We start from the raw sequence: 25,021 nt of genomic DNA, 5'->3' as shown, positions 1-25,021 counted from the left end.
TATGTGTACAAAATTTAACAACAATCGGTCCAGCACTTTCGGAGATTACGTGTCTAATAAAAATGGATACAGACAGACAGACAGACAGGCAGACAGACAGACAGTCAGACAAACAGATAGACGGAAACGAGAGACTACATTTTTCATACTGTAAGGGTCATGAAACGTCTAGAAAATATAAACGTGGCCATTCGTCCAATGGACTCGATTACTATACTTTCGCTTACGCTCGGGAAGTAAAAACGAAGCAGCAATAAGTAATTAAAAATAATAATAATCTATTGAAAATCCAAACCCCAACAGCTTATAATCAGTAGGGTTTGGATCTTAGGTTTTTTGCCCTTTTATATCTATGTCCTTCAGGCATTGCAACGAAATTTACATTTTTATCCGAATTTAAAAAATTCTGTTTATTTAACGCCCATTTATTACTACCTAAAATGCCTAATTTACCGTTAGAGACCTAAAGTGTTAATTAAACGACCTAATTGTAAATTTTAAAAGGCTTAAAATAGGATTCCATGACCAACGAAGCGGACGTGCTTGCACAATAGAGACTTTCCGTGAATTTATTGCTTTGGCTGACATATTGTGTAAAAATGGGTTGTAAACAACGCCCTTGAGTTTAATGGTACGGGTTGGTGTCGCCAACTGACACCGCTGGCCTGCATTTCATTTAGATTATAGCCGGAAGGAGGTGAATCTCTGAAAAAACATTTTATTTCAGAAGTTTATTGTTAGTGATACTGAGTGTCTTTGTGTGTTAGTGAGTGTGCTGGGGCCGGTTTTGATTTTTGTCCATACAGTAAAGAATCCTCAAAATGCCTAAGGTAAAATCATCCATGAAAGTTAAAATCAAATTATGGTTAGGGAATAATTTGGACACTAATTTTCTTCAACCAGAGACAATGAGTTATTCTGCAAGTGTGTGGAAAAATTGTAAGTGAACATTTAAAATACTGAAGCTTGAATTATGTTCACATTTTTGTTTCCTAGTTTAAGTGCGAAAAAAAAACACACTTTGAACAACACGGCAGTGGCGATGCACATAAAAAGAACAAGAATAAATCCAGTAAACAGACTTTATTAAACATTAGTTCCAACAATGATTTTACGCATTTTTGCACCGATTTATGTAGGGCATTTACCGCAGCAAACATTCCATGGAATAAAGTTAGTGGTCCTGAGTTTAAAAATTGTATGCGTAAATATACAGGAAGGTATTTACCCTCAGAAAGTACTCTGAGAAAAAATTATTTACCAAAAGATTACGACATGGTAAGCACTAGAGTTTTTATTTAAACACTTTTTAAGATAAATTTTATAATTTACAGGTAATTAAATAAATTAGACAGATTAGGAAGAAACATAGCCCATTTAGTAAGTAATTGGAAAGTTATCTTCTGAAGAAGCTGGCCGTCCATTTCTACGAGCTTTGAAGCAGCTTGATAAAACTAATAGCAACACAATCTCGAGATTTATAAATGAATCATTGGGTGTGCTACAGATAATTTTAAGCATTGAAATTATTATAATTTATTTAATTGTTAATTTGCAGCTTTATTGTGGCCAAAAGGAACTGAACACAAAAAAGTTAAATGGTTTGTATCAGATGGTGCTTCATACATGATCAAAACTGGTACTAATTTGAAGGTGTTTTATGAAAATATAACACACTTAACATGTATGGCACATGGGTTACATTTAGTGTCTGAAACAATTAGACTGAATTATCCAGATGCCAATGGAATAATTAGCAATGTTAAGTAAAGCACCAATAAGTGTAGAGTTTTATAAAAACAGTTTACCAAATACACCTCTCCCACCTGAACCTGTATTAACCAGGTGGGGCACTTGGATTCAAGCAGCATTGTTTAATGCAGAACACTTTCATGTTTTAAAACAAGCCAGTAAATATATAATGGTTTGTTTACTATCATTCTTATATTGAATATTTTTAGGTTGTGTCATTTGAAAAAAACAAATGCACAAAGCATTAAAAAAGCTCAAAAATTCCTGAATAAAGCAAACGTTAAAAATGAACTCTTGTACATTAAAACCTCACTTTAAAATTATTGCTGGTGCAATAGAACAATTAGAAAATATAGGTTTAAAATTAAACCAAAGTATGAAAATTGTGGAAAAAGTGTATACATCTTTAAAAAACACACCAGGAAAGGTGGGGGAAATGGCGTTCCAAAAATTATGTTCTCTATTAAAAAAGAATCCAGGATACGATTTTATATGTTCAGTAAATAACGTAATTTGCGGTAATGGAAATGCTACCAACAATACATACATAAATGAAAACGTAGATTGTTCAATATTTAATTTTACACCCATCAATTCTTGTGATGTGGAACGCACGTTTTCAAAACTTAAAAGTGTTTTAAGCGATCAAAGGTGTACATTTACAATTGAAAATTTAGAGAAATATATAGTTTGCTTTTATAACTCATTTTAAATACTAGAATTAATATTTTATTTTTCGTCAAATGGGACTTGCCATTAAATATCTCTAAACGTCTCGCATTATGTACATCTAGGAAAAAATAATAATCCAGGTTTGCGTTATTTTACCCGGAACACCCAGTTAAAAGTAGGTAATTGTCTTTAACGTGGATCTTGTTGTCACTATTACCAATCAGCACATTGTCTTGGTCTTTGTACATTGTTTACATCTATAGCAACCCCAAAGCGTCTATGTTTCTACTAGACAGAGTTTTTAAAGATATTTCTTTCAACGTCTTTGTTAATCTGTATCGAACTTATCAGTGATCTTTCATGAAATAGGCAGATTGGAAACGTGACCGCACTTTTTTCAATTTTATCCAATGTTTGACTAATCTTACCGTCGAAATCATCCTTCAGCATATTCAGGTTAACCAGTTCCGACTTCAGACGTACTTGTGGAAATTTAATTGTCTTTCAAGTAACTTAAACCGCTTTTTTCCTTTGGTACTGACTCCCAACTCTGTGGCCATGAATGCAAGCTCTTTAAAGAGTCGTTCAATATTATCAAATGTGGTCAAGGTTTCTCGACAAATCATGTAGGTAGTTGATTGTTGTCTTTTTTTTTTTAAATTGAACATTATAAGTTTGTCTTCTTTGACAACCAGATAATTCTGATAACGATAAGAATAATCTTTAATCTCGTCATCTCCAAATTTATGTGTTATCAGTAGGATAGGTGTGCCTTTTGCCACACCTTTAATTCCTAGCGAACTCTAATTTGCCGCTCCATTTAGAAGTGCAGGGCCCTAAGTGCCAGTATCGGGCTTAAAAAATCCAACATTCCAACTAAGTGGTAAAGGTGGAGATTCAAGAATACACGTAATAATTTACTATTTTTCCTTGTTTTTATTTAGGTCATTATCGTTGTTGCTATCTCTGACGTAATTTGTTGTTTATTTTTAGATAAAATAATGTCTGGAAAACGTAGTTTTTCTCAATGTAACTCGGACGTGGAAATCTTCAACGACATCGACGATTATAAGTCGAAAAAGATGAAAATTCTGGTGAAAAAAGTTTTGGTGAAAGTCGGCAATAGTACTGGTGATAGTGTAAAAGAAGCCGAGAATGTTGGTAGTTTTAGTTTTGGGGAAATCATTGATGCTGTGATTGAGCTATGTATTCCACCATTCAACAGCAACAAACCCAGTGACCATGTAGGCAATTTATTCGAAGATGTGGTGGAGGAGAACCAGCTGTGTTTTTGTTCTATGCGTGTTAAAAAATTACGACGTAAAACTCTACCCAAACAAAATGCTGATGTTTGAACCAGTTTCCCTGACCACAGAATGCTCAGTCTTTGTTTCGGAAGAGTTCATAAATTAGATATTAGGTGTACGATTATTTATCATCACAGTTTTCCAGGAAAAAACTATGAACAAATTCATTTTGACTGTCTACTATTGAAAACCATTTTTGAAAACTATAATTGCAGTAGTATCTTATTTTAGATGAGAGGTAAGATGTATTTTAGCATAAGCAACGAAATCGGTAAAATTATGGAACGTTCGAATACATACAAATATCTATATTAATGCATTAGTGTAACAAACCATCGAATCACTAATTTAATTAACTTTTATTTGATCTGCATTGTCGACACTACTGTATTAATTTTTCATGAATTTCCTAAATCGAGCATGAGCGCGGCTCAAAAACTTATTGTTTCGTTTGAGTGTTAACAAACGTATCACTACATCTTTCAAGAAATTTTGGCAGATATACCATAACTGCACGACGATGAAAAGGAAGTAGGCTAGGATCACATATCTGGCCGCTGAGGTGTTGTGATCGTACTCCTACAGACTTTTTTGTGTAATTTGATTTAATTTATTTGATAGAATTAATTCATTTTCTACTAGTTTTTCTTGTAATTTTACACTTATTTTATTAAAAAACTGATTAAAAAGTGTCCGCTTTTGTTCCTTCTTTTTGACATTTATCAGAGTGGTTTAGTTTAAATTATTTTAGCACTTTGCACAGAATTTCTTCATAGTGTTCAATGCGACGATAAGCGAACGCGTTTTCATTAGTTAACTGAGTATACAGTTATCTAGAATTATGTATTGCACCCACTAATCTTTGCAACAAAAAAAATACATCTATAAACCTGAAAAGCAACAGCTTTAAATTTATTTTAAAATTACATAGCGCTTACTCATTTGTCAGCTAATCATGTATCCCAAAAAGGAAAAAACGTACGTATTAATAAAATCACAGATGAGGACCAAATCTGATTCTTTTTTAGTAAAATAGAAAAGAAATTCGTTATTCGGAATTCTGTTCTGACCGACATCTTCGACCATCATCAGACTCGAAATCTTTACAATTTCTTGGCCATCTTCTTCATCTGTTTTTCTATCCACACACTAGGAAGCGAATACTTCATAACAGGAAGGTAAAAGAACAAATAGAAACAACAGTAAAACAACAACTAATTGTAGAATAACTTTCGGATTTGGACTCATAAGAAAAGCCTTCCTCCATTTCGATAAAGCCATCTTCGTTTGGTTGTGTAGCTTTGCATCAGTTTGTGCAATGTTTTACGTCTTCAAAATGTGGTTAATTCTTACAACGTTTGCCAAAGGTTGGTAAGTTAAGCTGTGGTTTCTGGGTAGAGAATCTACCGTTTTAAAATCAATAGTTTGATGTTCTGAATTTGTTGAACCCTCGTAGGTCTTCGTAAATTATTTTTTGATTTAAAAGGTAATGGTCCGGTGAAGGGATTAAAATCAAAAAGTTGTGTTAAGATTATTTGGAAAGAAATTGCCTCACCCCTGAAGTACAATAAACCACAAATACAATTTAGCAACTATTCGTGATTACGTCTTAATATAGTAGCAACAAAACGCTTCCTAGAAACCACAGCTTTATGAATGACGTTTTCAACCAATAATAATTGATTTTCAGGAAAGACCATTATTTTCTATTGGTTCGGAGCAACATGTTTGGTTTTGTACTATTTTTGCAGCTTGAAGTTAGTTACTTATGCAATACGCTATTTTGAGTTCAACGTGATTGGCAAATTTTTCCTTACTTATGAACAGGTAAGTTTATCATTAGAAGAATCTCATTAAAACAACATTTTTTAGTCACGGCTTTTAATGAAAGTACACGCTTTTGTGCGAAGCAAAATTTCGAATGAACCCTCTGGTTTATCTTTTTCTAAATATCTATACTTCCTTTTTGCTCCTACCCTCATCTACAGAGACACCTACCCTCGAACGAACACCATCAACTGGAAGTTTGTTGTTCAGTGTCTTCTCGAATCGATTACTATCTTCTTCGTTCTCACCTTTTGCGCAATGAACACTTTTCCATCCCCGGAAAGACTGGCACAGAAGTATACGTTAAGCGATGTGATCTTCGAATTTCTAGACAAAATCCTGTATACACCATTGGCTTTGACCCAGTACTTCTTAGTTTTTCACACAGTACAAAATTTATTTGCCGAAATGCTCCGATTCGGTGACCGTTTATTCTATTTAGATTGGTGGAACCAACATAGCTTTAATGCTTGGTTGACAGAATGGAACATAATCGTGCATGATTGGTTATATTATTACATTTACCGTGATTTCAAGGAATATGTGTATGACAATACTTTTCTTGCTCGAGTAGCAGTGTTTTTACTTTCTTTCGGTATGCACGAGTGGGTTGTGTATTGCATCGTTGGTGGATTTTTTCCTGCATTATTATTTGCATTTATGTTGATGTTGTTTCCTTTGTCGTATTTTAAGTTTCCTAAAACCAATATTTGTAATGTTCTTCTGTGGTGCTTTGCTATTCTGTCATTAGAGATCTTCATCACTGGGTGCGGTCTTGAATGGTATGCTCTTTCAACGAGCCCCTTGATAAACCCAACGCTTTGGGAAAAAATCCTTCCTAGATTCCTAACGTGTGATTGTATATTAAAAATTTAGTTTAACCTTATTTTGTCGCAATTTTAATGTAGTGTCGGATTTATAATAAAAGTCTAAAAACCAGCCGCCCTTTTATTATTTCGATTACCAAATTACTTCAAAAATATTATTAGAAACAACCAATTGTGTGTCAGAAAATCGACATAATTTTTTTTTACGAACATCACAAGCTTGCGGTTACGCCAGAAATGAAGAATGTCTTTCTAGTCATTTTGGGATATTGAAATACCTAGAATATTAGACATTTATAAATATCAAACAAACAGTACTTATTAAAATGACTTATTGAAGAAAAGGCTTCATCCATCTCGATAAAGCCATCTTCGTCTGGGTTTTGCACAAGCTTGATGATGGCAGATCTGCCCCTCGTGAGTATAGTGCAACGAATCGAGACTCACGATAAGTCTATACAGCATCGTTATGGTTATGCCCATAAAACAGGTTTTTATAAGGGTAAATTAAGCTGCTGCAAACACTCTAAGATCAACTATGAAACGAACTTAAGAATTCCAAAGCGGCACAGAGGCAACAGAGGTGGCATCATAGTAGGTTGCTCTAGAAGGCAGTACTCTTTCTCTGTGGCGTCTCAACAGAAAATGAGCTTATACGCAGATGCTCGAAAAACTTGTTTGCCGATAAACTGGCAGAAAAATGTTCGTGGTGGGAACGCAAGCAAAATTTTCGAATAGAATATTTGAAGATAATGGAATTGATAGTATGATATAAATGTTTTAACATTATGCTATATAGTTGCAATCAGAAAAACCTTCCAGCTTTCTGATACAAATTTTGAGAGTATGGTTGCTGCATGGTTTCGGCAAGCTGAATTGCGGCACCGAAGAACCAAAGAAAAAAATTACTTTTTTATATTATTGCATTATAGGTATTATTTCTTCTATCGTTTATATGTTTAAAAGTATATACTTTAAACATTTCAAAGATATGTAAACTATTCCGAAACAAAATGGTAACAAATTTGGAACATCATCAAGATGTTGCATTGAAGCTTTCTGAGACATTGCATAAGAAATATTTCATTAGAAATACGATTTAAGGCGGACATTTTTATTGTCACTGACATAAGCATATCCGAACGATTAACACAAATGTTTTATGTTTCTAACTCTAGATATCAGAAATATTTCACACAAATAGAACTCTTTAATGGGTAGTCGTTAAACCTAAAATTTAAATATCCAAATGTTAACCCAAATTTATTAATATTCCGTTCAGATTTATGAATTCGCACGTCACCTATTGTAAAAAGGCTGTACTACTACTTCAGAAACCTTCGCGGGTGTGTGCACAACAACTCATCAAAGTTTCATCGCAATCGGATGAATGATATACTTAGGAATGCATACGGGATAAACAAAGAAACATTCATTTTTATATCTACTGAAGATAGAAGGTAGAAATAGAAGAAGAAGAAGATGATAGATTACTCCCCGAAATATTATCAAAAAGTATTGAAGGACCCAAAGCAATAACTGGAAATTTAGATGGCGAAGGAGACATCGCTTTGAAAGTGTAGTAGCATAAATTCGAACTTAGCAGGATAAACAAATAAATCTACCTAATTACCACAGCAATCGAAAAATTCAACAAGAGCATTTTAGCTGTGGCTCGTCAAAATAGCCCTGACAAAATAGGCCGGTGTGAAATTTTTGTAGATAAAAAAAATTATTACAATTTTTGTTTCATAAAATACTGTTTTTATTTATTCACAGCAATGTTTAAAATTTGTTTATTGCAGACAAAGTCACGTCAGGTCAAGTCAGGTCAAGTCAGTTCCCCTGTAGGAAGAACCCCCTTTTAGTAAAGAACTATTGACGGCTAGCCATAAACTCAAACTGGGGAAAGTACCAGGCCCGGATGGCCTTCCACTGGAGGCTTACTTAAATACCAAACGTTTCTGTTGGAACACTTGATACTAGCTAGACTCGGGCAGGAAATAGAGGAAAAAGAAGTACTATCAACAAACCAATACGGCTTTCGGGCCAGAAGATCCACGATGGATGCTGCAAATAAAATACTGGATTTAGTTGCCAAAGCTAGGAGCAATTCTACTAGACGAAAAAGAAAACAGTGCGCACTCATTACTCTAGACGTTAAAAACACCTTTAATACGGCTACTTGGGAACAGATTATTACACGCTTAAAAGAGAAAAACTTCTCCAAATACTTAATTAATTTTATTTCGAGCTACCTAGAGCATTAATATGTATATACAACACGACGTTTAAAACTTCGGCAGAGGTTCCCCACGGATCTGTATTGGGCCCTCACATTTGGGACATGTTCTACGACGAAGTGCTCAGAAAAGAGTTGGCAAGTCTGAAAACGATATGTGTGAGGTGTGTCGAGTAGACAACAGTCTGGGGCATATACTTGAATGCAAAGAGTGGAGAGTCGAGAAAAACACACTAGAGCAAACCCGTAAGACAAAAGCAAAAATAATCTGGTCGCACTTGTAATGGAAAACGAAGGAAATTCGAAAAAAATTAGCAGCTACATAGTACACATAGTCAATCCAAAAGAAAGAAAAGAGCTAGAGGTTGAAAGAATAAAATGAAAGGAAAACAGGAGTAGTTGGCGACCAACCACCATCCTGAAGTAATGCTAACGCGGTTGGGGGTAGGAAGGGGTTTTAGCCGGTAGAAGTCCTAGCACTACCAGCGACGGTCGATCCTAAGTCGCTGGTGCCCATGAGGGTTTCCCCTTTCACAGAAAAAAAAGGTCAAGTCAGGTCAAGTGTGGTCAGGTAATTGTAAGAGGGTGCAAAACATGATAAGTCTATACTTGTCATTTATCATAGCCTTAATATTTTTAGAGTTGCTTATACAGGGTGAATAAAAAAAAATGATGAATGAGTCAATTGCTTATACAGGGTGAATAAAAAAAATTGATGAATAAGTGTTAAATCAGGGACTGCAAAAACGAATGACTTGAAATCTTGCAGATGTTTCAAGGTTATTGCAAGCATGGTAAATTTTTAATCAAAATATGTCTCTCTAACCACCCAACCCGCTTTTCTCTATTAGATAAAATAAATTTAATAAAATTAATAACTCTCTAATTTTTTTATTGATCCAATTAAGAACGAGTCACCCGCCTTTCTCGAGAATCTGGGAATACGCACGTCTTTATTTAATAATGGTTAAATAAGAATAATAATAATAATATACAAAACATTTTGTTCGATTGTGTTTGTGTTTTGAGGCGACAAACTGATTCAAATCAAACTAATTTCTACGTGACATTCTTCCGAGGTATAAACATATAAACATTTCAAATTGGAATTATTGCTGGGAGGCCATTTTTACTTACTGGATTCTGAGCCTCCCCTAGAGCAATCTTCTCAAATGTCGTTTAGTTTAGTTTCTCTGTTTCACTCTTACGTGTACAGCTCGACAAGCGTTATCGCCAGTTATCTTAAATTAAGAATGCTTATAAATGCTTTTCAATTCAGTTGCACCTCTGCTGCTAGATATGGAGAACGGGATTAAAACGTTTCATTATTTTATTAATTAAGTCATCAAGATTCAAAAACGCCTCCCGAAAATTTGTGTAAAGAGTTCTGCTATTATTAGTATTACACTGCATCTATCTAAATTGATAGGTATACGTGTCGTTGCAAAAAAGTTGATGACGAATTTTGTAATGGAAAAACTTACTTGAAACAAACGAGTAGCACGCTTCTTTACCTTTACTCGAACATTATATACATATTTTTATTTTAACTTATATGCAAGGCTCGGATGATTATTTTGCATATTCTGCATATTTAATTATTTTTTGCATTTATTGCATATTTTAAAATTTTTGTTACATTTTTCGTGGTATTTGGTGAAAATCTTGATTTTCATACGATTTTAATACAGTTGGTTATTGGCAGTATTGCAGGTAAATTAGTTCCGACGTTTTCTAGTAATACGGACGAGTTTTTCCAAGACTTCAATTATGGGCACCCCCAGTTAGGCGTATTACTCAATGGCCTCTAAGCCGGATGTTGTAAATATATATAGTTCTGCAAAGGCATTTAACGAGGGGTTGGAAGAGATGGAAAGCCTAGAATGGATTTAACTATTTTATTCTTCGATTTCTAAATTCAATCATCACTGAACTACGAACTTGGCGACCGAGCAGTGATATTACGAATAAATAAAAAAATGTCTTCCAAACAGTCATCGTGGATTCGGCCCTATTCAGAATTAGTTCTAGATGGAGATGGTGTTTTTTGCAAATCTTGCGGCAAAGCAGTAAGTTCCTTAAAATATATTTTCAGTCCTTAGACCAAAGTCTAAGAGAACCAAATAAAAAAATATGTTTTGCATGTTATTCAATGTCAATAATAGGTATCTCTTACATAAATAATTATTTGTTTCCAATTTTTTTTGTACATTTCGAGCACAAAAGAAATTCTGAAAAAATAAACTCAGCCAGTGTAACTCAAACATCAATATGAGAAACTTTATCTGCTAATACAGCCAAAAATGAAGAGGAAACATTCAAATTCGAAAATTAAGTAATCCTACATTTAATTCATTTTTGGAAAAATATTGTAAAAGGACCATTCCAGACAAAAGCACTCTCAGGAAAACAACTGTACAGTTCCTACACTACATCACTATCTAATAAAATTTTATTGGTATTTCAAAGTTAACCATGAAGGTTGAACCCACAAAACCATAAATCACAAATTCAATGCAACCCTGGATGTTTCTAGCCCACTATACAGTGGCGGCACGCTCCTTTTATTGGCGTCATTATCCCCCTACATTGTCCGACAATCCATCAAAGTAACGGTTGTAAAATTTTACTAGGTACTGATGTAGTGTAGGAACTGTAGATAAATGCTATACCGAAACTGTTGCTAAAATGAAGTTACGTTTGCAAAATAACTTGATTCGCTTTGTTGTTGACGAAACAAAAGATGTATGCGGCAGATATATAGCAAATTTATTAGTTGGTACTTTATCTGCAAACTTTGTGTCAGATTCTTATTTAATTACTGTTAAAGAGTTAGAAAAGGCGAATAATGTTCGGCTTTAACTGTATTGTACAATTTAGACTATTTTCTCCGTTTTGAGGTTACTCGATAAATTAGTAAATTAGTGAAAGCCATTTTTGTACACTAGAGAGCTCCAATGCATGATTGATGGCAACTGTGCTAAGTAATAAATATGACACTAACGCAACTGATATAACTGATAAGAATGGCCACAAACCACAATAAGCATATAAATAATAGGTAAACAGCTTTTCAAGGTTTGCAATTAACTCAAAAGGAAGCATTTTAAGTTTAATGTGTTGCACTTAGTCATTTTATTTTAATGTTACAAAAAGCTTTGACTGTATGCATATTTTAACAATAGGTAGTATTCACGGTCACTATTTTTTTTTCCTATTTTATTTGTTTAATGGCACAGAAATAATTACCTAAAACTCAAAATGTTTTTTTTTGAACTCACATTTAAACTAAGATTTGCAACTATGAATTTCTGGTATAACTGAGAAAATTTAAGCCGGCCAAGTATTAATAGCCCGAACTGCATCATCGTTCAAAGTATATATTACAAGTGCATGTTGCAGTTCCGCTCAAAGTTTATCTTAATTAATGAAACAAAATAATAACACTGAAATCTAGACACACAATTTTTGTATTAAGCACGTCTCAAAATCTTTTTTACTGTTAATAAGATGATTGAGGAGGAGATATGCGATAAGTGTCAGAAATTATGTAAATACATAATTAAGGAAGGCGATCTATTAGGACAGTTAGTGTTGGCTGCGATGTAACAACAACCAGAAAAATAAATTAGGATTCATTTTTAAAATAAAACAGACCAGTTAGGAATATTTTTATCTATTTAAACGCGTATTCTTTAAAACTATCAGTAATCACACAAGCTTCGTTAGTGAGTTACACTTAGGGTCATACTTTAGTTGTAATTATTGTTGTGTCCTTATCGCCTGTGTTAATAACAAGAATGGCAATAGCTGTGAAAAAATTCACCGAAAGTTCAGTTTATTTTCGTATCGGGGGGCAGTTTGCCAATACACTGTCAGATATTTTCTCGGAAGGTAGTTAGCAACGACTTTTATAACTTAGTTGTTCATCAAGTGCAAGATGATTAGAATATCGGGGGTGGTTTTTCTAGCTGTGTTTCTGTGTAATTTTGGTGAGTACTTTTTTATTAAACCTCAAAGCAAAATAATGTGGTTTAAAATAGTGCAATTTTATGGCAAAATATGGGTTGTCCGATTAATAGACGTACAAAAATAATTAGTTCGCCTGTATTTTTTGACGTACAAAAAAATTAGTGTTCTGTCAAATTTTTGTAAACCTGGCCATATATTGCTTAAAGGTTCGTTCGAATTAGAATTTTAATAACACTGTGCAAAATGGCGAGAATCGAAAATGAACAGTTTGCTAAAAGAGTTGTGCATTATTATTTAAACCAAGCCGATCGACAGAAAAATCTTACTGTGCAACACTTCCAAAAGGAAGGAATAGCTCGATCGACTATATACAGAATTTTGCAGCGGTTTAAAGTTACCAAATCACTTGCATACAAGAAAATTCCTGGTAAGCCAGCTACACAAGCCATCCCAAAAGTATCAAATGCATTTTTTGACACAAAAATGCCAGCTACAAAAATATATTAAAAAGAGAAACTAAAATGTTATAATATAACTCTTTCAAAATATTATAAAAATTTAAATATGCAGTCAACATAACTGTGTTGTGACAATTTTTGGAAAATTAGATGACCAGTTGCTCAAATAATTGGTGCAGTAGACCGGTTCATATGCCTTTTTTTAATACGTTATGTAAGAACTTCAAAAAAAAGACTATTATCAAACACAAGCAATAGCTCACCTCAGAGCTATTTTTCAACCAAGATTTCTTTAAATATAATTTTTAAATGTTGTTGCCAGCTTTTGAATGCATATAAATGTGCAGATTCTGATATATACAATGTTCCAAAGATTTCATGAAGTTAGGTTGGTTATTTATATTTATTATAAGAAAATTTATTATAAATTATGTAACAAGTTAAAATAAAAAAATGTGTGGACTCTTAAACTACAAATAACTAACTTTCTTCTTCTCTTCAAGTCTTCACTATTGCACCTATATATTTTTAAACTTTTTTCATCATTTCTGTAATTATTTTTAAGCAAACATTAAGCAACATTTTATTTTTCGATTCTAAAAAATTGCAAACGAATTTTTAAATCGTGATAATGGACCTTGTTCTTGAATACATTTTTTTAAGACTTCTGACGACATTATAAGATCCAAAAGTAAAGAATAAATTTGTCTTTCACTGAAAAATGTGATTTTAGGCAGACGTCTTACGTTTGATTGTCCCTCAGAGTTCTTAAACCTGGATTAAAGTTTGTGAAACTGGTAAATGAAAAAAGAAAAATAGCACTAAACGAAGCTGCCGAAAGATTCGTTGATTAATAAGTTCTAATTACTTCGAACCCTTGAAATTTTTAGTGTAGTAGTTAATAGACAACTGCGCAGCCAACCTTAATATAACTTTGTTGCTAAAGTATCCTGACGATGTTTATTTTATTACCGAAACGTGTCAATTTATTGTCTGGAATTATAATTTTTTTCCCATAAATCTATGAAACTATCAAACAAATTGCAATTATTTTGTTGTTTACGAAAATATTTTCTCTGCATCCAATCTAAAGATAACGTTAAAATTTAAGTACGTGCCCCTCTAACGGATATCGAGGCAAAGAGCAAAGCATCACCACACTTTTCGTTTTTTTAAGACAACACTTTGAAGAGACGCCAACTCGCTCTGCTTTGATTAGCGAGGAATAAAAATATTTAGTTTTTTCTTTCGCACCGGTACAATATTTTTAAAGAAAGCAAATTTTATTTTCAGGAAAATTGCACGCAGCCCACTGGAGCTACAAGGACATAGGTAAGCAAACTTTACGTAACATTAGCGAGTTAAATTTAAAAACAAGATAATAGAATGTAATAACTAAAAAATTCTTCCTTGCTGCATCGGGGTTTGTGCCAAACGTGATACTTAAAACGACCTGCTTTACGACCGTCACAACTAATTTTAGGATGAACTATTTATTATTTGAATTTTAGTTGTGTTTTATTAGCCTGGATAATTCTCGTTTTATTGAATCTTGCTCGAAAAATAATCGTGCGATTATTTGATTCTTACATATTAATAGCTCAAACAAATGTACCTATTTTAAGGACGTATAATCATAGAATTAGTATGTAGTGGAGTAACTAAATACAGACACAGAATTTGCAATATTAAGTTACTAGTTTCCATACAAAAAAAAAAAATGGTTTATTGTACGTACTGTGTTAGATAGAAAAAGAAATAAATTTTGTGGTTTTTGATTATAAACTTCAGTGTAAATAATTAAAAAATATTTTTAGTTTTACTCTGTTGTAATAAAATGTGATTATAGTCGGCTTATTTTTCCTCAGTTATTTTTTAAACAAGAAGGTGTTTTTTTTTAATTTTAATATAATGTCAAAAACCTAAAAATGGAGTAAGATTTATAATATTTAAAATTAAATAATATATTTCTTTTATGGTAACGGTTATTATGTATCATTTTGAGGATAACAAATTAGTAAAAGAAGCCGCGAAAATTACATATTCGTCTGTCCTGCAGTATTGGATATCCCAGTTACAGGTTTTTCCACTTTTGCCATAAGTTTTGATACAAATTGTCTTAAAACGTTGGGTTCTAGGTAATTTTTATTTTTGAATCAACTGTTGTGAAATACGGAGTGTTTTTCGATATGATACTTAAAGGAAAATCTTGTTTCCAAGTTTTAATCTCTTTCCAATAGTGAATTCTGCAATTCCAATATTTTCTCCATGTTCTTAATAGAAATGGTTGCTAAACTGACGTTATTTACATAAATCTCTCAAAAGCACTTGACGAGTTGGGTTATGCTATACTTTTATAAACTTTTTGCTTTTGGTGTATCTCATACACTTTTGAAATTATTAAGTTCGTATTTATTCCAAAGAAAACAATTTGTTAATCAGATATAATTCTGGAGAGTTTTATGCCGGTAGAATTTGAGAATTTCATCGAAGGTGTAAATAAACTGATTAGTTTAGATGTAAATAAACCTACTGCTTGATTCTATTATCAACTGTATAGATGCAATTTTTGTGAAATGAGTGCCATTCAAGCGAAAACCTCATAAAAATTTTCCAATCTGGTATCCTAAAACATTAATTTCTTTAATTAGATTATCACGTTTGGAAAAAGTTTAAAATGTAAGCAAGCAGATTTATGAACATTTTACAACGCTCCGTAAAAATTTACTTCAAAACTGTGTACAACTCGTATATCAAAAAGATTAGTCTTGACTTGAAAACTTGATAAGCGAGGTCAAGTTGATTGTATTTATGCAGATTTCTCGAAAGCATTTCACGGGATAAACCATCATCTTTTATTTCAAAGAGTAATAGCTAATCACATAACATTTGGTTTTTCAGTAACACTTATAAATCTTATAATATTAGTAAAACTTATCTAGAAGGTCGTAACGCGTACCTATGTACATTACTTTGCAAGCTATTCCAAACATTATGAACAAGTACTTAGATGCCATACCTCAAGGATCAAAATTGCGACTTTTTTAAGTTGGTTATAAATGACATTGGGGGTCCTTAATTGTAAAATATTTAATGCTCGCTTTTCATATCGCATTTAATTTTTTAGGTCATATCGATTATAGTTATTATTTTTTCTGCTCAAACATCTTTAGTGTTTATAATTAGAAATAAGAAACAGTATATTGTGCAACTAATTTTGAAAAAGACTGTTCAAACGAGATTGATATTTATCAGCACGAAGCGGCAGATGAGTACTGACAATTAAAGAAGTGTGACAAGCGTCAATTCCAAACGTGTTGCAAACTATGCTTTTGGTACACTTAAATTAAAGCAAAGTACTTGACATTTTAACATGTTTATTATTGCTTATAATATAATCGTAGTGAAATCTTTTAAAACAAATGATTAATTGTTTAAACTTTTTTAAAAAATGATTGTAAAATTGAGACAGTTTTCTAAATTAATTAAAGGAATCTGTGTCTGTTTGATTGATATATTTATCTAATACTTCGATGAGTATGAAGCATCTGTATCACTGGAGAAATCCTCTACTATAGCTTGTACCTCATCAGTTATCAATGATGTATTGAGAGGGGGTGATTCCACCGAACTGCCAAGTTCAAGCTTAATAAATCGCAGCCTCCATTAACTAGGAGTGTGTCTGACGAACGCCCAAAATAGTGTCCAGTATACTTTTCTACATTAATTTTAAACACTGCTCAAATTCTTTGGCCATATTTCCGATTTTGTTAGTTCGAATACTTGTCAAGTACGCAATTCAGAAATCTATAAATCATTAGTATTAATCTGTAAAAATTAAAAAAATAAATACCTTCACAAGTAAATATTTTTCATCCGGGCTTGAACACACACATTCCATTTATTATTACAGTGCCGGTACTTGTATCTTTATACCTCACCGTCACACGCTCTCTCATCTTTTCCCTTTTCTTAAACACCCTTTCCGCGAATCTCATTAGTATTTCATATATCTCCTTTGATTCCAACAACCTCTCAAATCGTCTTTCCTCTTCCCCCATCCATCCTGACCATTCACAACTCCTTCTTTCCTCATCATACAATCCACGCTCGAAAACAATATGCGAAACATTCTCTACCCTAACGCAACCACACAGATCCGTATCACTCAGTCCTCTCAACAAACTGGTTCAAACCAAGCATTCTCACTCGCAAACCTCACACTCGGAACAAAATCATGAGTCACTCTACCCTTCTCGCTCATATCCCATCTTCTTTGCCAGATCTCCCACAGTTTCGCATCCAACACACCCTTTTTCTCCAGATTCTCTCCCTCTTCCAACCTAATCTTCAGCCATGCCAATTCTCTTAGACTCACTTCCCTTTTCGCCCTAAACATCACTCTTCACCTCAAAAATTCCAAATTCCACGGTAACTCTCCCATAAACACTTGCATCGCATCTGTACTCACTGTCCTACAAAACACCATGCACCCATACAACACGCTCATTTTACACCTGTTCACCAACTCCCTCGAATACCCAAACCTTAACACATCACACCACACCCCCACACCAAACGAAGCACACGTAACCATCAATTCTTGATATACCATTTTCTCCCTGGAGATCTCGACACCCACTCCATTCCCCTAAGCACCATTTCCATCACCTCCGTTCCCACATCCTCAATTTCGTTTCTATTATCCGCCTCAATCATATACAACAGATCATCCGCATACGCCACACACGATCTCTCCCTTCTTCCAATCTCTTCCAACAACCCATCCATTATCATGTTCCAAAGCGCCGGTCCACAGATAGATCCTTGTGGACATCCTCCACACACCTTCCTTTCCACCTCATTTCCCCTCCTACCACACACACTTTCTGATCTCTAAAATAACTCGCCCAAATTTTGATTTCCTTACATCCGACTTCCATCAATTTATTCAACACCGCATTCCAGCTCAGATTATCAAACGCTCCTTTAAAATCAACAAAAATTCCCAACACGTACTTCTTTTCCGACCACTCCACAACCTGTTTCACTCTTATGCATCCTGTATTCCCAATCCTTTCACGAATCCGAACTGAGCCCTCGACCTTCTTCCGAGTACCCTCGCCAATTTCCCCACCAGTACTCTCTCAAACAATTTTCCCATCACACTCAAAAGGCAGATAGGTCTATACGACCTCCGTAATGACCTATCCTTATCCATGCCCTTCAAGAGGATGACCAGTCGCGCTACCTCCCATTCGTCCGGAACAGTCTCCCACACAAGGGCCATCATTTCAGGCGTCACACTATCCATTCCCGACGACTTCTTCTTCCTCCTCATACTCCTCACGCCCCTTTCAACCTCATCATAATTCACTTTCTCCACGACTTCATACAATTCATAGTTCACGGGAACGTCAACTGGGAAAAACTCTCCCAACAATACCTCCACCGTATGTCTCCTCGTTTCCGTTTTCTTATCACCGTCCCATATGCCTACCAGCTCTTCGTTCTTCTCACTCCTACAGAGCTTATAAACTGCACCCCACGGATCTGCATTGCCAACAAACCGGACAAAATTCCTCCACCATAAGACCTTTGTCTCCTTGATGTCCTTTTTATAATGTCTGAGCAAGCCTTGGTACTCGAACCTGCACCTCCCGTTTCCGTCTAAATTCCTCTCTCGTTTATGAATCAACTGCCATTTTTTCTTGCTTTCGCAACTCGACCTTTTAAATCTTTTAGTGGTCCACCAGGCTGCTGTTTTACTTTTACCTTTAACAAACCTTTTTGTCGCCTTGTCCATAGCAATGCAGATCCATCCGTGCATGCTTTCTAGCTGCTTCCTACCCGGGAGTCTCGCGAAGCTTTCATCCGGGATAGAAGATAAAAAATTGGTCTAAAGAGTTTAGACAGTACTTCCCTCGCTGTCGGAAACGTGACGACTGCATGCCTATTATGTTTTTTTTCGCAGTAGATTTCAAAGCATTCGGTTTTGTAGTTCCTGAGTAAACCAATAAAATAAATTTACGCATTGATTTTTTTTTTGAGTCATCCGGTACATATATGCAAATTCAAAAAATATAAATGGAATGATAAATCACAAGAAGAGACTCATCATATTTTGTACATTTTGATAGGATTTATTCAGCAAAATTTTGTGGTGACGTCATAAACTTTTTAGGGGGGATGAGCAAATGCATTTTGATCAAAAACTTACCATGCTTATGATAACTTTAAAACGTCTTCAAGATTTCAAAGCATTCGGTTTTGAAGTTCCTGAGTAAATCAATAAAATAAATGTACGCTTTCATTAATTTTTTTGAGTCACCCTGTATATGCAAATAAAAAAATGTGAATGGAATGATAAATCACAACAAGAGACTCACCATATTTTGTACATTTTAGATAGGATTTATTCAGCAAAATGTTGTGGTGACGTCATAAATTTTTTAGGGGGGACGACCAATCTTCAAGATTTCAAAGCATTCGGTTTTGTGATTCCTGAGTAAATCAGTAAAATAAATTTAGGCATTCATTAATTTTTTTTGAGCCACCCTGTATATGCAAATCCCAAGAATATGAATGGAGTGATATATCACAAGTACAGACTCATCATATTTTGTACATTTTAGATAGGATATATTCAGCAAACTTTTGAGCTGACGTCATCAAGTTTTTGGAGGGGATAACCAAATATATTTTGACTAAAGATTTATGATGCTCTTTATAGCCTTAAAACATCTGCAACATTTCAAAACATTCGGGTTAGCAGATTCAAAATTAAATTGAAAAATGTTGTTTTATAATTTTGATTTTTTTTCCAAAAATCTGGACGTTTCGGGTAAAAATTCAATTTGGAGGACTATGTTATTTTGCACAATTTAAAACCCATTTACTATGTACACTTTTGAAGTGATGTCATCGCACTAGTGGTGGGGATGATTAGACAAATTTTGGTTAGCGTTTTACCATCTACATGATATTCCTAATATAAGTACAAAATTTCACAACAATCGGTCGAGCACTTTCGGAGATTATCTGTCTAATAAAAATCCGGGACAACAGACGGACAGACGGACAGACGGACGGACAGACGGACGGACAGACGGACGGACAGACGGACGGACAGACGGACGGACAGACGGACGGACAGACGGACAGACAGACGGAAATGGGAGACCTATTTCTTCGTCTTCTAGGGGTCATGAAAGATCGAGAAAACGTAAAAGTAGAGAGTGCGCCGACGGACTCGATTACAATACTTCCTTTGCTTATGATTTGAACATATTTTCAATAGAGAAAATTATCGTGTACTTTTGGAAGAGCGCAACTGTACGTATGTACGAGTATTCATACATACAAAATTTCACAAAAATCGGTCCAGTACTTTCGGAGATTATCTATCTAATAAAAATCCGGGACGGCAGACAGACGGACAGACGGACAGACAGACGGAAATGGGGGACCTATTTCTTCGTTTTCTAGGAGTCATGAAAGATCGAGAAAACGTAAAAGTAGAGAGTTGTATGACGGACTCGATTACAATACTTCCTTTGCTTACGCTCGGGAAGTAAAATCCTTTAAAATCTGATTCAGTTAAAATTTTAGACCTCTTTGGAATGTAATTCTCTAGTAAGTTTAATAAATCCATCGGCCGACTTACCAATTTTATGTTTTCATGATCTCTTAGTACGAAAAAAGTGATTTCTAGTTTCCGTCTGTCTGTCTGTCTGGCGTCTGTGTCTATTTTTATTAGTCATGTAATCTCTGAAACTACTAGACCGATTCTTGTCAAATTTTGTGTATAGATTAGGAATATCATACAGATGGTTAAACGCTAACCAAATTTAGGTAGTTATCCCCACCAACAATTTGATGACGTCATCTTAAAAAATTCTATTTTAAAATGATTTAAATATTTTACAGCATTATACTCCTACAATTCTGGTGTACGAATCTGCTTTAAATTTTTTCTATAAATGTCCAAATTTTCGTAAAAGTATTTGCAAACAAATAATAATATCTTCTACAAACACGGGATATAGCTGTGGTAGACATGTTACCATTGAGGCGAATACCAACTTGCGGTCGCACGTTAGATGCCAAACTTGGCTGCTTTTTTTTTCTTTCTTGTTACTTTCCGAGCGTAAGCTAAGGAAGTATAGTAATCGGGTCCATCGGACGAATGGCCATTTCTATATTTTCTCGACGTTTCATGATCCCTACAGTACGAAATAGTAGTCTCCCGTTTCCGTCTGTCTGTCTGGTATCTGTATCCATTTTTATTAGACACGTAACCTCCGAAACTGCTCAGCTTCAGCTTGTTATTAATGCTGAATGGACATTTTATCTCGTTAGTTATCTGCTTTAAATATATTTGACCACAAAATCAAACTTTATAATTTTTTAAAGAAGCAAAATTGGTCTTTTCTACACTTCAAGGGTGAGGGAATTTCTGTCGAAATAACCTTCCACTAATTTTTTTTCTCCATTTCATATATTGTTCATAAGACGCTTTATACCTCTCTTTTGATGTCTGAGGTAAAAGGTTTAGTGATACATTTTCCACTTTCTGTGCTATTTTCGGTGGATGAGATCGGAAGGATCTTCATTCTTTGTCAACCTAATTTTCCATTTTTAGTGCAAAAACATTCAAATTATCTCGAACGTGTTAATTTCAATGACATTTCAATGATAACTAAAAATCCTGGTGTTTATGACGAAAAAGTTGAAGCTGTTCTTTTTAGTATGGGCAAGGATAAAAATGCATCATTGAGACAAATGGGACCAAATTTTTGGTCGACGGTTCAAAACTTTTAAAGTAAAACGCCCAAAATTTAAATCTTATAAATATGCAATATAGCAACAAATTTTTGAAGAAAACATAGAAAGCAGAATGTTGTTTTGCGAAACTGTCACGAATATGGCAAATAAATTCATATTTCTAGACATTTCTAAGCTAGCCATTTTTCTTTTGCTACTTTTACTGCTTGAAGTACTTTGTGTATGTTCGTTCAATTTCCTTCTATCTATGTTTCTATATTTCCTCCTCTGCTCTATGATCTGCTCTGTTATTACGGTTTTTTCGTCTGTCTACTCTTGTTTCAAATTATTTTTAGATACTTTCTAAGCTACGGAAGTATTGTAATAAGGTCCATTGGTCGAAGGCTACTTTTATGTTTTCTCGACCGTTCATGACCCCTAGAGTAAGAAAAAGTAGGTCTCCGTTTCCGTCTATCTGTCTGTGTCGACTTTTATTAATTAGGAATATCTCGTGTACTTAGATGGTAAAACACTTACCAATTAGCTTAATTTTCTATATCACGCAAGGGTCGCAGATATGTCAGATGTTTTATGTATCACCACAAAAATAAATATCTGGGCTGCGAGCTGGACTTCACATATGACCTCTACTGTCGACCTAATTTTTAGAAAAAAGGTTTTTCAGACTAAAAAAAAGTTGAACTAGTTTGAACAGTATGTGCGTCATATTTGCAATGTCCTAAATTATGATTTCCCCTTCAATCTAAACGCGTTACCGAAGAGTTCTAGCTCCGCTGAGGAGCCTTCAATAAATCGGAAGTTTTCTAAGAAAAACAATGAAACTTCTTCAAGAATGGATTGAACCCTCTGTTGAGTACAGAACGAAGTATAATTATATTTATTTTTGAAATTTGTTGTTTACAAAATTCTTGTCTCTGAAAACAAGGTTGTTCAACAAAAACCTAAATCTGTAAAAATTGATATGTAGTATTTAATAATATTTTTGCAAATATAGACCACTGGGACAAGCAATGTTCTTCCGGAAAAAAGCAATCTCCAATCACCCTAACCCCTGACACATCCGAAGGCAAAACCTTCCCACCATTCACATTCGACGGCTACGATCAACTTTACAACGCCAACATAAAAAATAATGGACACACAGGTAAAATATGAAAAGTTTTATTCTGAACTGAATAAATTCTGCTTCAGCTGTTGTAAACTTGGAAACTTCAAAGAGACCAATGTTGGCGGGTGGTGGTTTAGACGGAGTTTACGTTTTGGATTCTTTCCATTTTCACTGGGGGTCAGAACATCTTGAAGGCGATAAAAGGTATTTCGTTTTTCCTTTTTTCCTCTGGAGTTGATAAAAGATTTTGTCTTCACTTCCAGGTATGCGGGAGAAATTCATTTAGTACACTACAGTAACAAATACAAAGATCTTTCTCAAGCACTAACGGTGGGTCGTGTGGCTGTCCTAGGTGTGTTTCTATATGTAAGTTGTAATATCATAGTGCAACTTTTTGAAAGTAGTTAATGTACTGTGAAGCTATCCCCAGACGACTATGAAGACTTGGCCCCGATCATTACAGCAGTTCGTCAAATACAGCAGCAGAAAGTTAGATTAAATGTACCTGTAGCGATTCAAAGATTGGAACTGGATGACTTTCTTCCTCATGACAGAGCTGGATTTTACCGATACGAAGGTTCTTTGACTACACCTAATTGTACAGAAGGAGTAACTTGGACAGTTTTTACAAATGGTCTACCAATTTCAAGCCATCAGGTTAGTAAAATTGTACATTGAATTAAAGGTCAGGCTTGTTTTTTTTAGCTTAGAACCTTCACTCAGTTAACGACGGAAGAAAATACATTATTGACTACAAATTATAGACCTGTACAAGAGCTTAATGACAGAGTTGTTTATCTCAAGGTCAGTGAAATGGACAGCGCTGCTGATTTCGTTACAGCGGCCACTTCCTTCAAAGTGTTGACTTTGGTAGCCATATTGATCAACTTGTTTTAAATAAGAAAAAACTGTATTGCTACCGGTTATAAGATCGTGTCGTTAATTTGATGTATTTATTTATTTATTTATGGTTTAAATAACTCAGAATTAAAGCCAAAGAGAGCATAACCTAGAAGAAAGTAACTTAGTAAATGTTGAATGTTTCAATATTATTAATATTAGAAAAAGTTATAACTACGGCTCGAATTATGTGCACTGAAAAACTTCATTAGGTTACGGAATTTTTATTCCTACGTAATTTTTTATATCCAATATAACAACAGTTTGTCATTTTCTCTTTAGAGGCAAGAGTAAACTGGGTAACAAAATTGAAATCTTAGGGGTGCTATAAGGACGTTTTTTTAACATTTTTAATGTAAGTAACAGAATTAAATATTACTACAATATGTATTGTTTCTTTGACTAGAATTGGTTCCGGAAGAAAGAAAACTTTTCGTATATTGTATTATATTTTGCATTCTTGTATTTTTGTTTGTTTTGTGTCATTGTTTAGTGCTAAGTAGGTATCATCTACATTTTTTACTACTCAAAATTTTGATCGGTGTATTTACATATGTACGTGGTTTGTAGTTACACATGAATATGCAAAAATAATATGCCATCTTATGCGTTTTTTAAGCTAAAGAGGTGAGACAATTGCTCCCGGAAGAAAGAAAATTGTTGGACTTTTTTGTGTTATATTAAATATATTTTGCATTTTTACATTTTTACTGCCCAGTCTTGTAACCATTAAATTTACATATGCACGTGCCTGCGTCCACATGAATAATATGCAAAATATACATTGTTATACGTCCTTAAGCCTAAAAGGTGAGACATGTTCTAAAAATACTAACTTTTTTAGATATACCACGGAGGTATAACTCGAGCCTTAGTTTTAACATTTTTTTGTTATACTCTGCGAGTAAATAATGTATCATAACACTTTTGTCTCGATGTACCTTCTGAGCGAGAATTTTAGATTATTATTGTACTTGCTCGATTACATAGATGTCGTATTATTAATGTTTTTAAAGAATAAAGTTTTTTTATAAAAATAGGAAACGGGGTAATTCTAGTAAATACCTAAAATGTTTTAATGTCAGTAAAATCCAGAAGTTGCTATTAGTTTTATGATGATTTTCACAAATAAAGTTCTTTAAAATTGTCTATTCTATAATTTATTTCTT

The 25,021-nt window shown here is 34.1% G+C and overlaps 2 protein-coding genes across 2 annotated transcripts; both read left to right on the top strand.

Annotated features, from left to right (window-relative positions):
- The first annotated feature begins 3,180 nt into the window (after positions 1-3,180).
- On the top strand, positions 3,181-6,497 carry LOC135130504 (sterol O-acyltransferase 1-like). Its single transcript, XM_064057900.1, has 6 exons — positions 3,181-3,333; positions 3,418-4,709; positions 4,760-4,909; positions 4,956-5,098; positions 5,422-5,558; positions 5,604-6,497. Exons 2-6 carry the CDS (start codon positions 4,687-4,689, stop codon positions 6,432-6,434), a joined length of 1,284 nt encoding a protein of 427 aa, XP_063913970.1. The 5' UTR covers positions 3,181-3,333; positions 3,418-4,686; the 3' UTR covers positions 6,435-6,497.
- A 5,756-nt stretch (positions 6,498-12,253) lies between these two features.
- LOC135130081 (putative carbonic anhydrase 3) lies at positions 12,254-25,001 on the top strand. Its single transcript, XM_064057397.1, has 7 exons — positions 12,254-12,619; positions 14,351-14,389; positions 22,839-22,988; positions 23,036-23,156; positions 23,216-23,318; positions 23,373-23,609; positions 23,658-25,001. The coding sequence occupies exons 1-7, from the start codon at positions 12,568-12,570 to the stop codon at positions 23,847-23,849; spliced, it is 894 nt and encodes a 297-aa protein (XP_063913467.1). The 5' UTR covers positions 12,254-12,567; the 3' UTR covers positions 23,850-25,001.
- The last annotated feature ends 20 nt before the right edge of the window (positions 25,002-25,021 follow it).

Source organism: Zophobas morio, unplaced genomic scaffold (genome assembly GCF_036711695.1).
Source record: "Zophobas morio isolate AGI-343-1 ecotype UQ-CSIRO unplaced genomic scaffold, CSIRO_AGI_Zmor_V1 ptg000017l, whole genome shotgun sequence".
NCBI lineage: Eukaryota > Metazoa > Arthropoda > Insecta > Coleoptera > Tenebrionidae > Zophobas > Zophobas morio.
The sequence above is the reverse complement of the archived record's forward strand: the minus strand, read 5'-3'. Positions and strand labels throughout refer to the sequence as shown.